Here is an 18,565-nt window from a genome sequence, read left to right on the forward strand (position 1 = left end):
ACATCTTTCTCAATTCTTTTTAATCAAAAAGTGTGAAGCATTTGAACTGAGAAAAACTGAGATTCTCAAAATATTTAAATAAAAAAACTGATTTAGCCTGACGTTTTTCAACTTTTTTCAAAAAAACTGATTTAGCCTGACTTAGCCTGATTTAGCCTGACGGGCACGAAACCTACTAACAACAAACACTGAACTTTAACCGTTACAAACATTTTTTTGAGGTGCATAAAGTAAAATAAGTCATTGACCGTTTATAAGCATAATCTAAATAAGAAATTTACGAAAGTTCGAGAGTTTTTGAGCTCTAATTTTAGCAAACTTTAGATAAATTGAACTTAATATAAAAAGGAACAATTTTGTCCGCTAGATGGCATCAACAGTCACAGTTTTGTTCGGAGATGGCAAATATTTTGATTTAAAAATAATAATTAATTTTTGGCTTTCAAACTTCAATCACCAAGCTAAAAAACGTAATTTCTAGAGATTTATAGGGTTTTTCACTTACTTTTCAATATTTTCTAGGGATTGATAGATTTTTCAGAATATTGCAAACTTATAGGGATTTACAGGGAATTATAGGGAAGTGGGAACCCTGTAAGCTTCACATAAATTTTAATAAGCAAACCTGACTAAGTCTATGCTAAACGTATTAAGTGCATCTTTAGTATAAGTGTATGGAGAAAATCTTTACTTTACTTTCATTGCATTTAATAATGGAAAAAAAACCATAAATTTTTTTCAAGTAAGAAAAGACTTAACATTAAAATACATTCTATGAAATCTATAAATGGTTTATATTTATTACAAAACACTTTACTGCATCTAATCTAAGATGTAAGATAGAAATTAAGGTCATGTAATTTAATTAAAAACTTGTTAATACTTTTGCTGTACGTACTTATATCATTAAAAAGTGCTTAACATATTACATAATTTATTAGAAAATTTTAATTTACTTATTTTATTTGCAGTAAAACATGATTGGTATATAAAAAAGTAATATACAAATTAATAGGTTCAAAATTATATTCAATATTTTTTTTTACTTCCTAACTTGAGTAAATAAGCAAGCTCTTTCTTTAAAAACTACAGCTGCAAGGGTATACAAACCAGTCAAATTAAAATCTTATTCTATATTTTATTTCAAAAAAACAAAAAAATTAATGGATGAGTAGTATAAATTTGTTATTCCAAAAAACTGAGCACAGTAAATTATTAAAGAAAAATTATATACAGGATAAATTATTATGAAAATAAAAAATTCTAAATGTACTGTTTCTATCATTTATTGTCTTTAATAATATTAACTCATGGTTGCCACTAGAAATATCGAAAATAAAACTCCTGAACATGAAACAAATTTTCCGGCTTTAAAAGAATTATATATTGTAAAGACTATCTACTAGGGCGCACTTTTTTAGACGCTAGTAGTCATTTTTATAAATCATAAAACAGGTAATTACATCGTCTGGCCATTTTAGACCTCAATGGTTTGAACTATTGTACCATACTCTATTTTGTCTTACTTTGTTTAAAGTTACTTAGGTGTATCTTTTATGTAAATTTTTGTTTACTTTTAACTTATAAAAATAATTTGTAAAAAACAGTTTTTGACATTTTATAAACATAGTGTAAAGGATTTGGAATTAAAAGTGAACTGTATTATCTCAAATTTAAAGTATGGATAGTGTTTGTATTAGGTTCAGTAGCAGTGTTTTAATAAACCATTATTATAGGTTAGGTGTTCTAGATCTATAAAACCTTATTAATATATTATTTTATTAGTCTTATTAAAAAAATTATAATTAATTTCAGCACATTATAAGAAACATTACAGTATATTTTTCTAATTTATTTTAGTACCTTAAGTTTAATTTTAACCTAAAAGTGGAAAATAGACAAGAAAGCTTGTACTTTCAAAAACCTAGAAGAAAATCGGAAACATGGAAGAAATTTATAAAAAACCGGTGACCACCCTGAACTCGTGTTTAAAATCTAAAATTCTAAAATAGCTAAGCTATCTAAAGAGCAAAAAAGATTGTTAAACCATAAGTAATTACTAATGCTAAATTAAGAAAGTAATAAATAGATACAAGGTTCCCACTAAAATTTCAAAGTAAAAATGTATAGGAAAATCCATAAAACATAGCAAATTTATAGGGAAATTGTCAAAAATCAAAAACAATGAACGTTAAACATTACTAGCATATTTTTAAGGTACATGAAGTAAAATATGTCATTAACCGTTTATAAGCACAGCCTTAATAAAAAATTTACGAACGTTCGAGGGGTTTTGATCTCTAATTTTATTTAAATAAGCAAATTTTAGATAAACTGTATTTAATATATAAAAGAAAACCATTAGAGATTTTGAACTAAAATAAATAATAAAAAAAATACAAATACGGGCTTTTTCACAACGCGGTGTCGCTGTTATGGATTTCAAATTTAAATCACCAACCAAAAAATGTAATTTCTGGGGATTTTCACATATTTTTAAAAATTTTCTAGGGATTTATAGGGATTTTTCAGAATATTGCAAATTTATAGGGAAGTGGGAACCCTGAATTCACATTGGCTGTAAGGCGAATACACCTATAATACATTCCTGATATTTTCATTAACAACATCCAAATTTTTGACTAAGTGACAACCATGTAAACTTCATAAAAATTTATTAAGAACTAGTAATAATAAAAAAACAATTAAAACTAATCTTTAAATATTATCACTCACGATTTTTTTGTGCACAGTAAAAAGTGTGTGCACATTTTTGGAAACACTGTTATAAATGATTGAAATTATTTCAAATTTAGATATAATCGGTTCTTAAAATATAAACATGTAATACTTTTTATTTTACAATTTATATAACTAAGCAGCTAAACTTATAATGTTAAAAATCAAAAATTTTATAACTTAACAACTATAAAACTTAGCAAAAAACAGGATAATTTATTATAAAACTAGTATTATAATTTTCTTTTAAATGTTTATCTATCACGGCAAATAATTACCTTTGTTGCTCTTGTTATTGGTGAAGGAATGTGATGTAGTGGTATGTTGGTGATGCACACTTTTTAGCTTATTTGCTCGATTTTGATTCTAAAGTGAAAACAATTTTTTGATGTTTTTAAATGCTTCCAAAGCTTAAATAAATCAAAACAACTATTTAGTAAAATTTCTACTCAACTGAAGTATCTGTATGATTTTTATGGTCACATGATAATACAAATTCTATATAACAAATAACAGGACACACAGTTCAACAAACTAAATATATTTAGAGCAATTTTCATCAGTAGAATACAAAGCTTTTCATGTTTCTATTTTACTATTTCTTTTCTTTCGAAATACTTTGTATTTTATAAGGCATGTTATTGTCATTGTATTAATGTGTAGTTTTACTAAAAGTTAATTATTTGTAAATTATTTTAATTAGTTTTAATTGTTGCTTATTGCTTTTTTCTGTTATTACTCTTTTGATTAATTGGTTACTATATTAGTTTTAAAACCTTATCTCATGTTAGCTTTGCATTCTACTGATCAGATCTGCTCAAAATAATTCTAGTTTAATGAATTCTTTTTCCTGTTTTTCTTATAGCTACTAGTCAGTAAGGTTTCAATAAGTTAAATTCTAGCAATTAAGATTCTTATATACTTTTAGGGGCCAAATCTTAAAAAGTGGAATGGTATACCAGTTTCAGTGCTGTTCCATTTAGTTGAACATCAAATATTATAAAATCAGTCAACCGAAAGCAAGTTGATCTGAAGAAAGTTTACATTTCTAAGATATAGTTATATAAACCAGTCACAGTGTGATTGCAGTGATATTCTAGACAAGAACTTTAAGATGTTGTTCCAGAACTGAACTTACTTGTTATTATATAGTTTATTATAAAGTTCTTTTTTACACAATATATTTTCCTTTTTTTTTTTAATTTTAATTCCAACTAGTTAATTTCTAATTTAATTATATATTCTTATAGTATATTCCTGTCAGATTTAATTCTTGTGAAAAAGTTTTGACCGCATTTAATGTATTTTCTAAAGTAATATGTTATTTATTTTTTTATGTTTGATATGTTTTTTAATATAAAATAACCACCAAAAGCCAAACCTAGTTTTTATAAGTGGTATAGAGTACATTTATCTTGAAGTATCATTTATTTTTTAGTTAAGTTTTAATATAATTATGGTTTTTAGTGTGGTAGTACACTACACCATAACCCTACAAAGTGATTAATATTTTAAATAAAATAAAAATTCTTTTGTAGGTTATAATAATAACTAGTAAAAAGGTAATGGTTAAAAAAAAATTTAAAATAAAAATTATTTATAAAAAGAGAAAACTTACTATTACCAAACATTACTATATTTTGGTAAATGTAAATATTTTACTAAAATCTCAAATATTAATTAAAAATTTTTAAATAAAAAATGTTCATGTAGTAGGTCTAAGTACTAAAATTATTAATCTAATATGTACTTTAAATCGATAAATAGTTTTGTGTGATACTATAGTTTCAATGGCCTTCAAAAATAGTTCTAGAAAAAAGTTATCAGTCAAAGAAACTTTGGATGATGTTAAAAATTTATAACCAACTTTGGCCCAATACATCAAAAATATTTAATTTTTAAAGAAAATTATTAATAACTTTCTACCTGTGAAGCCAAGCATGAAAGCCAGATAATGTATTGCAAACGAAAAATGTTAGAGGATAAACCAGAAGTACCATAACTATACAGCTTCAAAGAAAATATGTGATCGATAGCAATTGTTTACTAACTAATAACATCTATAAGGCTGAATGACGACAGCGGAGGACAGTGAGCAATATGTTTGGTAATAGGGTTAAATGTTTAAAAGCACATACACCAGGCATAATTATTGTTTAACGATAGTAACTACAAACTTAAAATCTATTTTTTTAGAATTATTTGGGATTTTAAATAAAAAAGTGTAGACAATAACATTAGCTGGTGATTTTAGCCCTTACTATAAATAATTTAATCAAAAACATCTTTGAACTCATTGTAATATGGAAAAAGAATGAGTGTGAAAAATTTCATTTAAATTCATCTTTAAATAATAGCACATTATAGTAATTGTAAACATTTGTTAAACTATTATTATTAAGGAAAAAATTATCTTTTAAGGGATTCTAATATGTCTCCTTTAAAACTAAATAATTTAATAAAATAAGAATACTTAGATACAGATGCTTTTATTTTAATATGTGTACCATCCGGTTTATATTATGCTCTGTTTTATAGAATGACTGACAATCTGGTCTACTTTTGAAGGCTAGTAAAACTATTGTAAACAAACGTAGTATCTTTTTAAACACTAATTTGCACCTACAATTTCTTGTGGAGAGCCTTTTTCTTTTTATGATTACTTTGAAAAAAGAGTATATATGTTTATATTCTTATTTTTATAATACTTACATATACATATATATAAATTAACAAAATAAAGTAAATAAATATATGTACTCTTTTTTTAATAGTTATTATATAATAAATCTACCGCATTAATATTTCCTTAAGCTTTTTTAAAGCAAAACTAGTAATTTATTTGTTAGTTATATGGTGTTTATGTTTCTAATACTTTGAAAATGCTACAACACGATTTTTGAAACCATACAACTAACATTTCATAAAATCTTGAGCATAAATAGTTATAAAGAAAAGACAAATTTCTTAATATTTTTATATCTGAGGAAACTGCCAATCAAAATTACTTATTCAATAAAATAATGTTTCTTTCTTTTTTTTATTACGAAACTGACTATACCTAAAATATTTATTACAATATGTATTCTATAAAAAAATTATGATTTAATCCTTCAATCTTAAGTTAGGGGTCAGTGTTAATTATTGTAAATATAAAATTGGACGACCAATGGCCAAAATTATTTTAATTAAACTTCTAAGTAAAAACTAATAGTGTTCAGTTAGAAAGGTACTTTGAAAACAAATATTTGCATACAGTTTTATTATATAAAAAACATTTTACAAAAAAAAACAGTTTTTTAAGTAAAAACATTTAAGTAATCAAGAATTAAACACAAGATTTAAAAACAACTTTATCTTTTTAACTACAACATGCTAATAAGCAATTGCTTTTATAACTTAAAAACATTTTAATTATAAGGAAACATGTACAGTAACAATATTATAATATTTAAGTTTCTTAAATCCTCCTATAGGTATGTCAATTATTCTTCAAGCAATATATTTAGTGTAAGCTTTGTGGATTTTTTTGAAATATATTAAATTTTATATAGAGCAAAAGGAAACATGTATAAATTACTTAATTTCTTTTACAAACACAAACTAAGTTTGTTAACTTCTCAGATATATATAAAATATTTTCAAATAAATTGAAATTTTTCCAGGCTAATTAAATTTAGTTTTAAATTAAAGCTAAGTAAACTATTGTTTTACTTGAAATGTTAGAAAAAATAACTGAATACAAAACTTACATATTTACTGTTGACAGAAATATAGTTGTTAGATGAGATTTGATTTCGATTGTACTTAGTATTAGCATCATTTCGGGAAGCCTGCATCATTAACTGGCGAAAATCTTTCGAATGAATTTTAGATTCTTCAGGTTTATTCGTATCTCCGTAATTCATTTGATTACTTAGATGAGAACTTTTATTATCAGAATGTCTATCATGATTCTGATTGTAAGTAGTATAACTCGAATGCTGCTTCTGTGAAATACTAAAATCATTATGGGAGTAAGGAGCTTGTCGTGATTGTTGGGAATAGTGACCAGCACATTTTTTGCTAACTTGCTGTTGGTTAGTTTGGTAAGTTGAATTATCAACTGATTTTCTTCGCTTCCACTGCACATTATCTCGCTGTGGAAAACCAAGTTGATAAGGATTTCGCTGCCCAGAGCGGGCAGACGGTTCCAGGCTGTTAAGTTTTGTTTTTTCTTGTTGGCTTAACTGAGAACTTTTGTAATTGTATGAAGTTGATTCTTGATTTCGATCTTTAGAGCGGTGCCTGTCTCTATCCTTGTTTTTAGATGACTTTTTCTTCTTCTTTTTTTTATCTTTTACTCTATGCAATATTTCTTGTTCTCCTTTTAAACTTATTTTAAGTTTTATAGACCCGCCGGATTTTTCAGAGCAATTGTTTTGAACTTTGTATTTTTTTGGGTAAAAATGATCTTGATCTTTATCATGTTGTTTTTGAGACTCCGTGCATTGATTGCTGTTTTTATTTATTATTTATAATATAATACTATAATAATCATATTTACAACATTATTATTTTTATTTTTTTGTTTTAGATATTTCGTTTACATTCAGTAGATTTTTAATGCATAATGTTTGAAAACTAATTTTATAATTAACATGGTGCTGAACTTTAAGCAGCTGCAGAATTAAGCTTTAAAAGAACATTTTGTATTGAAAATATGTATTTGTTTAAATTGCAGCTGAGACAGATTAAGCTTGCAGCTCCAACTTATTAAATATTTAAAGATCGAATATATAGTTTGAAAAATAAACAAATTTAACAAATAAGTTCAATAAAAAAGCTGAATTTAATAGTTTTTTTTTTTGGAGCTCCAGCGTTCCACCCTTCGAGACGCCTCTAGAACTAGTTAAATTTTATAAAAAAAACTTGTATTCTTAAACATATGCTGTAGTATTTATGTCTAACACATCATACTACAGCATAATGATAATAGTTTTTGCATGGTTTTTACTACTGTGTGTTAATCTTCACAGATTCTGCAGAACTGTCTATAGCAAAACGTGGTCAGTCTAATAGAGTATTTGCGCTTAAAAATAGTTGTTTTTATATTAAAAATATAATGGAGTTTTAAAACCTTACCTTTATTGTAAGTATAAAAATAATTATATATTTATATATTGTATATTACAATTATATATTACAATTATATATTGTAAGTATTCAAATATAACCCGTGCTAATGTTAGGTTTTGTTGCTTTAAGTTATTTATTTATCTGCATCTAGTCAAAAAAAAATTTAAATTTGCAGCATTTTATAACTTTTGTTAAACAATTAGACATAAAAAAGTAATGACCTTTAAAAATTACTATTTAGAGCCTAAAACTTTTTGCTAAAAACCTGTAATCTGTTTTCAATAGTAATGTTTATCAAATATTAAATTGAAATATACCAATATAATTGATAAAACTTGATTAAAACTAAAAAAATTAGTTAAACCAGTTGATAGATATTTTAATGACTAGAGACACACAAAAATTTACTATGTTCAAAAACTTTTTTCATCTTTCTCTTTTGCTTACTACTTACGTTCTCTTTTTTTACAAACTCACGTTTTAAGTTGTAAATAGTATTACTTTTAAGTTACAGCTGCTAAATGCTTACACGACTTAGTTTAGTGCTTAGTGATAATTATTTCGAAAATGTTTGTTATATAAGTTGTAAAATATTGTTTTAAAAACAAACATATACTCTTTATCTAAACAATAATTAAAAGTTTAGAATCATTATTTCAATACTATACTAAATAAGCAACAGGTAATGATCATTTTATTTTTTAAAATTAATAAAACTTCAATAGTTTAGTAATATTAAATCAGCACATTTAGTATATTATTTATTCATGTAAATCTATTTATTTTTTTCAGTTATGGACGTAAATAGTATACAAGTACAATAAACAATACTAACTAACTTCTTTAGTTAAACCTTTCTAGTATAAAAAGTTGTTTATTAGACAATTTAAGTTTAAATTGAAAATTAAAAAAAAAAAATGTAACAGTGTTACAATTAATATTCTAAACCTTAGTATTTGGCGAACAGTATAAAGTGTATTTTAATAACATATTTATGCTGAGTAAAACTTGTTTTATAAAAATTAAGGGCATAGGGGGTCCCGGAGGGTAAAATACTTTTTTTTTTAATTTTCACATATTTTATTAAGCTATTGATACTTTTTATCACTTGATAAAATTTGAAGCAACTTTTGAGATATAAGCGATCAAGCTTAGGGGGTTTAATATGTTTTTTATTAAAGGCGCAAACTAAAAAAAAACTTAAATATACTATAACAATAAAAAGATATCTCCCTACTTTATGTTTTTGAACAAATATTTTAAAACTTTCTCTGAATAATCTTTAATAAGTTTTAAACAACATGTAGGAAACAGATTTTCTAATTTTTATATAAAAAAATAACAAAATATAAACAAAAAAACTGCTTTTTTTTTGTCATTAATTTATTTATGTATTTTTAAAAATCTGCTTTCTACAAGTTGTTTGTAATATTCAAAAACACATTTTCTGAAAATTTGAATTAAATTGCTTTAAAAATTAAAGAGCACATAAAATTCTAGTGAACTTTTCAAAATTTCAAGAAAATAGGCCTTGAAAATTTTGATTCCATACAATGGTATCGGATTTTTTTTAATTGCTTATACCTCACAATTTATTTGAAATTATTAAATTCAAAATAAAAAGTTTCTTACAGTATATACTCTAAGCTTCGAAATTGAAGGCAATGATAATTTTTGTAAAAATCCTTAATTTGAAAACATTATAAGTTCAATGTATTCTACTTAAATTTTATTTCATAGTTTACATATGTCCACTAATAAAATGTTTTTCGTTAACTTGTTAGTAAAGTGTTTTTGTTTGGTTTTTGAAGTTTAATTATAAATATTAACTCAAACTCATGTTATACAATCATTAAATGTAATGTACTTTTTGTGCATTTTTAGAATACTTTTATGTTTCTTTCAGTTTATAAATACCCAAGGTTTTGATGCTTGGGTCCAGCGTTAGACAATAGCAAAATAATTACTATAAGTATACAAGGATAAATCGAAATGGTGAGTACTAATTCTTTACTGCTTAATGTTTTTTTTACTGTTAATCATACCTTTTATTACAAGTTTACATATATTAAAATTAAACCTTGATCCGCCTGAACTGTTAATTTGTTTAGTTTCATCCGGCTTTGATTTAAATTCACTGCTTGTGCTCTTTTGATCATTTTGCTTCATCTGATTCTCAAAACGTTGTTTACTGCGCTCTTGCTGCAATAAGTGATTGGCATCTGCAGTTTGCTGCGCTGTACCGTCTACTGCTAAACTCTGTAATACAGTCTCTACTGAATAAATTTTTGATTTAAAAACGTAAAACCTAACTTATTAACAAAAAATCTACCAAAAGAAAGCAATTAAAATTCTTTCAGCTAAGAAGACCAAGAAACGGGATCAGAAAAACATTTGCTTTATATTATAATATGTCAACTTACCTACTTTTTTAACACAATAAAAGTTTTATTGTTATTAGTGACTTCGATTGTTACTTTAAACTTACTTTGTTGAATTAAATATATTTAATAATTTTGTTTACAGAAAACGATGTAGCAAATTTTTAGGTGTACTAAGACTCGAGTTTTTGAGAGCTAGAGCTGGTTATAAATTTGATTTTTTTATAAACCATTTTAAATATGTAATTAATTGAATATAAACAATAAAGAACTTATAAACTTTTATTAGTTTTAATAGTGCTGAAAAAACAAAATTTCAAATTAACAACAACCTGTTTTTTAAATAAATCCCAAACTATCAAGCCAATAATTACTCTTAAAATCAATACATTAAATTATAATCAAATTTAAGTCTACAAATATGTTTCTTTGTTGAGCTATTAACTTCATGCTAACTTGTTTATTAATGTTGTCGCAGGAAACAGTGGATGTAAGCCTCCTCTGAGGAAAAACTTTTTGGACTGGGCGTGCAACACCAGATGGTCGATTTGATACAGGTACTAGATAGTATATGTAATGTTGCATTTTTAAGTTATAGCTACGTAAATAAAAAAGTTTAAATATTATTTTAACTACAGACTTCAAAACAACCAAATATTTTTTTTTTTTAATTTCTGGTAAACCTAATAAAAAAGTTATGAATTTTTATAAAGTTCTAAGTTATTAATAATATCTATACAACAAAATGTCAATTCAATTAATTAAATCATTCTATGAGAACACTTTGAAAACTAAGTTTTTAATCGTTATACTCAATGTTTTCTTTTATTTTAAAAATAGTTTACAAGTATGTTTTAACAAAACTTATTCTATTAAATAAATAAGAAAATTTTCAATAGAAAAATAATTCGGTTATAAAGTTAATAATTAAACATTATTTGACATTAAAATAAATTATTTTAAACAGTATAAATAAGACTCAATATTTAGAACAAAATATATTTCATGCTTCTTTCATCAGTTGTATACTAAGCAATAAAAATAAAGTTTTAAATCTAACTTATATAGTGAAAATGCAATCAACGTAATTAATAATAAAGCAAAGAGTAATTAACAATACATAAGTACTTCTAATTACAATGCAACTAAAAAAAATTTAAAACAGAGCAACAACTTATAAAACAATTTAAGAAAACAACGAAACAGTATAATCAAATACAGTATAATATTATATGCTAAAAGACTCATTTTCTTTTGCTGATTAAATAAAAAAGATTAATTCAAATAACACTTTTATGGCATCCTTTGATGTCAAAAGCTTATTCACAAATGTACCGCTAGATGAAGTATTGGATATTTGTGTTGACACTTTGTATAGACTTGAGACACCCAGAATAAGCAAAAACAAATTTTCGTGAACTTTTAAAGTTATCCACTAGTGGTGTACAATTTACATTTAATTCACAAATGTATTCCCAACATGATGGAATAGCCATGGGCTCCCCGTTAGGGCCAACTTTGTCAAATATATTTATGGGTTTTATAGAAAGAAAGGTGGTCTCTAAATACAAAGTAACTTATTATAGATATGTCGACGATTGTTTTGTACTAGGAAAAGATGAGAAAGATATAGATGAACTTTTTAATGTGTTGAACAAAACACATTCTTCAATAAAATTTACTTCAGAAAAGTAAAACAATGATGAATTAGCTTTTCTTGATGTTTTAGTAAAACGACACATGAATCAATTTTTGACAACCGTTTTTAGAAAGAAAACTTTCACTGGTAACTACTTAAACTTCCATTCTTTCTGTAGCATGAAGAGAAAAACAAATTTAATAAGAACGCTTTGCCATCGAGCACATAAGATCTGTTCAAGAGAATTAATTGATGATGAAATAAAACAGATAAAATTGATATTAAATAAAAATGGTTATCCACAAAAACTTGTTAATAAAACTATAAATTTACATCTTAATAGTTTGAACAAAATAAAGCCAGTAGGGCCTGAGAAATGCTTGATTCCTTTAGTATTGCCTTATGTCAATAAGAACTCAGGAGTGTTAGAAAGAGAGATTTGTAAATTAGTAAGTAGGACGTATCATTCGGCCAAGCCGATTGTTATTTTTATATCGAAACCTATGTTCAGACCTGGAGGAAAAGATCCGATAGCAAAATTTAAACAAAGTATGGTAGTTTACCAGTTTAACTGCTTCTGTGAAGCTGGTTATGTCGGGATGACCTCAAGACAATTTGGCATAAGAATAAAAGAACATATTCCAAAAAGTATTGATGAATTTTGTAAATATAATGAGAAAATTAAATCTATTAGAGTAATAAATGCTTCAAAAAGATCTGCTATTTCTGAACACTTAGTAAATAACCTTGATTGTGCTAGTAATTATAATTTAAAAAGATTTAAAATTGTTAAAAAAATTTTTCACATTTCGGATTTAATTAAACTTGAGGCTATTTGTATTTTATTAAGAAAACCTAAGTTGTGTAAACATAAAGATTTTGATTATACTGTTTCGTTCTTTTCTTAAATTGTTTTATAAGTTGTTGCTCTGTTTTAACATTTTTTTAGTTGCATTGTAATTAGAAGTACTTATGTATTGTTAATTACTCTTTGCTTTATTATTATCAATTACGTTGATTGCATTTCCACTATATAAGTTAGATTCAAAACTTTATTTTTATTGCTTAGTATACAACTGATGAAAGAAGCATGAAATATATTTTGTTCTAAATATTGATTCTTATTTATACTGTTTATAAAGTTAAATACAAAGACTTGTGATATTTTTCTTTGTTTGTAAATTTTAAACTTTAGTAATAGCGCATAATTTTTAAGAAAGTATTTAAATTTATACATGTAGAGAAATATAAAACAAGCAAGTTGAAAATAATAATAACATTCCTAGTAAGCTTTTTTTACTGTATGCGAACAATGAAAACTTTTACCTTTTAAACTTTTCAACTAATGTATAAGTGTAAACTATTTAACTTTTTAGTTTTAAAGTTACCTTTAGCGCCAATAGCAGACGAAGTTCTGGAATTAAGATCGTTTGTAAAACTGCTGTTCACAGAAGGATTATTTAAATAAGTAGCTGTTGTCCGCAAATCTTGATCTCTAAACCTTAGTTAATAAAATCTATACTTATCATATAATAGTTAAAACATGAAACAAATTTGTAAAACACCTAATAGTTTTAAAACGATTAATAACTTTTCACTCTATCATCTTAAAGTGTTTACTTAAAGTAATGACTATAAACTGAAATAATTATTAACTAATAAGTTAAAATACTAGGTCAAAGAAAAGTTTTTAGAAATATTGTTATATATTTATTTTATATTGATTTTATGAAAACTTTAACTAAAATTGTCTAATTGCTACAAAGTGTTTAAAATGTTACAAACTTAAAAATATAATAACTTTCTAAACTATATTGGGAGAACATATATATTTTTTTTAGTTATCAAATTTAACTCTTTACCCAGGTCGTATAAAATTTGTGGAATCATATGCATTGGGTTGTAGTAACAGGGTAGAATGAACCTGATTTTGAGTTGAGGCAATTTGCTGCAAAAAAATACATTAAAAACAACAGTTTTATAGTAAATATACAGCACTCTATTATATAATACAGCTCTTCAGACAATTTAAAAAAATACTCAATATTGAAACTAATAAGAGTATTGTAAAGTGAAAACAACTCATAAAAATTACATCTTAAAATCAATAAACATATTAACTTAGAATAAACAAATGAATTAATACTCTTAGTAAAAAAAGCATTATACTTTATAAAACTAAAATTATTAAAAAAAAGCTTTAAAAACACTAATAGACAAAATCATTATAAAAGATACTGACTAAATATAGAACGTTAAGTACTTTTAATTTTCTACTGAAGATAAACTTTAAATGTCACCTTCTACACTGAATACATCACAACTAGTGCATAAAAACAACTAATTTCAATATATTTGTTTTGGTAAAATTTTATATAAAACCTGTTGTTGGGAAGAAGGTTTTTTTGTGTAGAACTCTTGTGTGACTTTTTGCTGCGAACTGAAGTAGTTAACATGATGTGGCTGTGCTAAAATTGGTTGTTTATAATTTATATGATGTTGTTGCCTCATCATTTGTTGTTGTTGCAGTCTAAAATAGGTAAAACATTCCATTAACTTCAATATACTTTTTAATTAACCTTTTTTCTTCAAACACTATTTGAAATTTGGATGATTCTAAAAGATCAACATAAGTGTTTTAAGTAAAATATTCAAATATAGAATATAAAAATAACGACATTAATTTTTTGAATTTTAATTTGTTTAAGTAAAAGAGACTAATAACTTATGCTTGGTTTAGTTTAGAATACTTTCCAAGTACTCAAATCTATTTTCTCATAAAAAAAAGTTAACGAAATAGAAATTAGACAAACTTTAAACTAATTTAAAGTAGTAGCTTTATATATATTCAATGTGGATAATAAATACATAACATAATATGTTAAAAAAAAACCATAAAATTTACATAACTAGAAAAATAGCTAATGAAATTTTTTTTTTTTTGAACCTTGCAGTTTGTAAGGAATTCTTTTATTTTAATCAATCAACCTGCCTATCATGGTCTAACTTTTTTTCATATAATTTAAAGTTGAATAATTTGAATTTTGTACTTGATGAAAATAAAAATTAACTTATTTGTAAAATCTAGATAAATCTTAGACAATTTAGTTAAAAAATTTAAAATTAGAACACATTAAAATATGTAAGGGCAAAGGTGGGGGGTAAACACCCTTTTTTGGTTTTTGATCTTATTTTATATAGTTTTTACTAAGCTACAGATCCTTTTTACAGATTTAAAAAATTCAAAATAATTTTTTAGATATAGCCGGTCAAACTCGGAGGCAACAATAGGTTCCTTATGAAAGGCGCAAACTAAAACGGCAAAAATAGACTATTTCACTAAAAATCTATCTTCTCCTACTTTTTTTGAGATAACTACCTCAAATTTTCAGGAAATTTTCCTTGATATTTTTAGAAAATTCTGTCGGAAGGAATTTTTAAAAATATAAAAACAAAAATTTTATATAAAAAATAAACAAAAAAAATGTTTTTTTTTAGTTTTTTTGTTATAAAATTTTATTTTATTTTCTTTTTAAATTCTGTTCCAACAGAATTTTTTTTTTATATTGCAAAAAACATTTCTTGAAAATTTGAGGTAGTTATCTCAAAAAACGTAGGAAAAGATAGATTTTTAGTGATTTCTAGTTATTTGCCAGTTTAGTTTGCGCCTCCCATAGGGATCCTATTGTTGCCTCCAACTTTGACCGGCTATATCTCAAAAATTATTTTGAACTTTTTAAATCTGTAAAAAGCATCTTGTAGCTTAGCAAAAACTATATAAAATAAGATCTAAAACCAAAAAAATGTATAAGCAAATGTAACAAATTTAATCTGTAAAAAACTCGTAATTTTTAATGTCAACATTTAAACTTACACGTGTTGTTCCATACTGTATTGAGGATTTTGATACCTATTGGCTTGAAACTGATAACTGTTATCTACTCTGTTTGAAATTTTTCCAGCTGAATCCGTAATCACTGTTAAAATTATAAATTTAGCTTAAATAAACTTTAAATTTTTAAGCTATGTTATGTTTTATAAAACAGTAAAAACAACTAGTAGCTTAGTAGTTATGTACAAATTAAGACTTACATTTTCAAAGTGACTTAATCTCCTTAACTTAAATATAGCTCAATAGCTTTAACTTTTTGGAGAAAGGTTTTATAAAACAATTAAAATAAGCAATTAGTATGATAGGTAATTTTTTTAACTGAAAATATTAATTTTTTACTATAAAAATTTCAGAATAATATTCTAATGTAAAACAATTTTAAAACTATTAATAAAAATATGTAAACATTTATATTAGCCAGTTTTTGCTACAGAGCAAATTTAAACTTTTACATAAAGATACTTAATGGCATAGGGGCTAGATCAATTTTTAAAAGTTAGTTAATTTTTAACATAATAAATTAAACTTACAATTGATTTTTACGGCCCTTAAAAGTTTTAAGTAATTTTTTAGATGTAAGTGATCAAAAATAGAATGTTTAAAAGATTTATTAAGGGAATAGCAAACTTAAAAGGCAAAAATAGGCTATTTCACTAAAAATCTATATCGTCCTTCAATTTTCAACTATTTTTTAAAACTTTCTCAGCCTAATGTTAGTTAAATTTTAATTTAAGGTTTTTAAACTTGTAAGGAACAGATTTAATAATTTATAATTTTTTTTATAATTGAAAAAGTTATTTCTGAAATTTTGAATTAAATTGCTCGAAAAATGAAGGTGGAGATAGATTCTTAGTGAATTTTTCAATATTCCAAGTAAATTGGCAATGAAATTTATTTATTCCATATAGTTTTTTTTTTTTAATGAGGTTTAAATATAAATTTTTTTGTTTTATAAGAAGTATTTTTTAGAATATACTTTAAGTTGTAAAATACAAGCCAATGTCAGTTTTTTGTAAAAAAGATGTTGGACCTCCCATATGTCTTTTATATTATAAAGCAATGGATGCACAACTAATCAAATTCTGACCACTCATTTTTTAGTTATTCTGAGTTAGTGTTAATTATCTTTAATAATTACTTAAACATTTTATCAATAGTTTATAACTTTATTAATTAGAAAAATATGTGTTTTTGTTTTATTAAAAACTTGAACTGTTTTTTTGAGATATGGCTAAAACTAAGTTTGAAATTTATAAAATAGATTAATTTTTAGTATCCATTAATTCACTACTTATATTATGAAAAAAAAAAATACTATCCTAGTCTTATTATTTAGACCTAAATGAGCTTTTTTTAAATATGTTGCTATTTGAGATGAGAATTTCTAAGAATTGGCAATAGTCAAAATTTGAATTAGTAAAATTTTGATTGTCATGTTACCAAAAAAACAATAAGTCAAAAAAAACTAATAAATAACCAAGTTCAATGTTTTAAAGAAACACTAAACCTTTTTAACGTACATAACGCTGTCTAACTTTCAGTAAAATATTTAAAAGTCAATTTAAAAAATTGCTTTTTTAGTAAGAACTTCCAAGTAAATAATTTATAAATTATAGTTACAATATATGCATGTATAATACTACTTGGATTTTAAAACTAATTCTTTTTAATTTTAAGACTTGACTAAAAGTTTGAAGTTGCAAAAAACAGCTAACATTTAAATATAAATTTAAGAACAATTTGGAAAGTTTAAAGAAGGCAAACAAAATCCTAATTGAAATAGATTTTAAAACTACTTTATCTTAGCTTAAAATTAATGTCAGTACAACTAGGTAACAATAAAAAATATCAGTTACCAATAATGTTGAATTATTAAAAATCATTTAACTCACAATCAGGTAAAACATTGTTTGAAGGTTGTTGTATCTGACCAGGAAATGAAGGGCCAGGATTATCAGATGGATGAATGTTATGTTGATATGGGTTGTAATTCATTTCAATTTTGAATAAATTTCATACCGTCAGTACTTTTTCAAAAACTATTGAGTCCAACTGCTTAAATATTTCACCTAAAGATTTTTTTATACAAAAGATAACTTTTTTAAGTATATATAAAAAAAGTAACTTAAATTAAAACATCAAGCTAAATTGTTTAGAAAAAATACTTAAAAAATACTAAGAAACATTATAGCTTGTTAAAATAAATAAACTTAGAAAATTTATTTTGTAGAGGTATAAGTACAAGCACCTAAAACCTTTTTTGATGCCTATATATTTTTTTTTTTTAAATTTTATTCTGTATATAGTTTTTTGTTTTTATTAATTTTTAATCATAACACCTCTTATTTTTATTAAACTGTATTAAAAGTTTACTTTAAGCTGAATTTATTTAAAATTAAAAATAAGCTTAATTATTTTTTTTTATTGTTAATTACTTTTAATGCTATATCAACAACACTGTTAAACTTATAAACAACTTTTTGTCATTTAATATTTACTTTTAAATTTATAAAAACCTTTTTATTATAAGCTCCTAAGAAACTTATAATATGGAGTATTTGAATTAAAACTTACATAATTTGTTTATTTATAAAACATTTAATTAATACTTGAAAATTATTTTAGTTGAGTTTAAAATTTTATCAAAGTACCTGAAACAATTTTTTTAGCCTTTCTGCACAAATATTCTTAAGCCAGTTATGCTCACTAATGTGAATATAATATACTTAAATAAGCAAAAATTAATTTAAATAAGCAAAAATAAATTTGAGAATTTAAAACAATTTAAATGTATGC

The 18,565-nt window shown here is 24.2% G+C and overlaps 1 protein-coding gene across 1 annotated transcript in view; it reads right to left on the reverse strand.

Moving 5' to 3' along the window:
• LOC145829887 (nipped-B-like protein) overlaps window positions 1-17,834 on the reverse strand; it is a 47,916-nt gene extending 30,082 nt beyond the window's left edge. The window contains exons 1-9 of the mRNA XM_082937762.1: window positions 17,662-17,834; window positions 15,752-15,854; window positions 14,260-14,407; window positions 13,740-13,825; window positions 13,266-13,378; window positions 10,695-10,798; window positions 9,938-10,116; window positions 6,492-7,236; window positions 3,018-3,105 (exon numbers count right to left, since the gene is read on the reverse strand). Coding sequence (XP_082793888.1) covers window positions 3,018-3,105; window positions 6,492-7,236; window positions 9,938-10,116; window positions 10,695-10,798; window positions 13,266-13,378; window positions 13,740-13,825; window positions 14,260-14,407; window positions 15,752-15,854; window positions 17,662-17,764 — 1,669 coding nt within the window. The 5' untranslated portion in view covers window positions 17,765-17,834. The remainder of the gene's footprint in view (window positions 1-3,017; window positions 3,106-6,491; window positions 7,237-9,937; window positions 10,117-10,694; window positions 10,799-13,265; window positions 13,379-13,739; window positions 13,826-14,259; window positions 14,408-15,751; window positions 15,855-17,661) is intronic.
• Between the last annotated feature and the right edge of the window lie 731 nt (window positions 17,835-18,565).

The sequence above is a fragment of the Thalia democratica genome, chromosome 2 (assembly GCF_965202585.1).
Source record: "Thalia democratica chromosome 2, ktThaDemo2.hap1.1, whole genome shotgun sequence".
NCBI lineage: Eukaryota > Metazoa > Chordata > Thaliacea > Salpida > Salpidae > Thalia > Thalia democratica.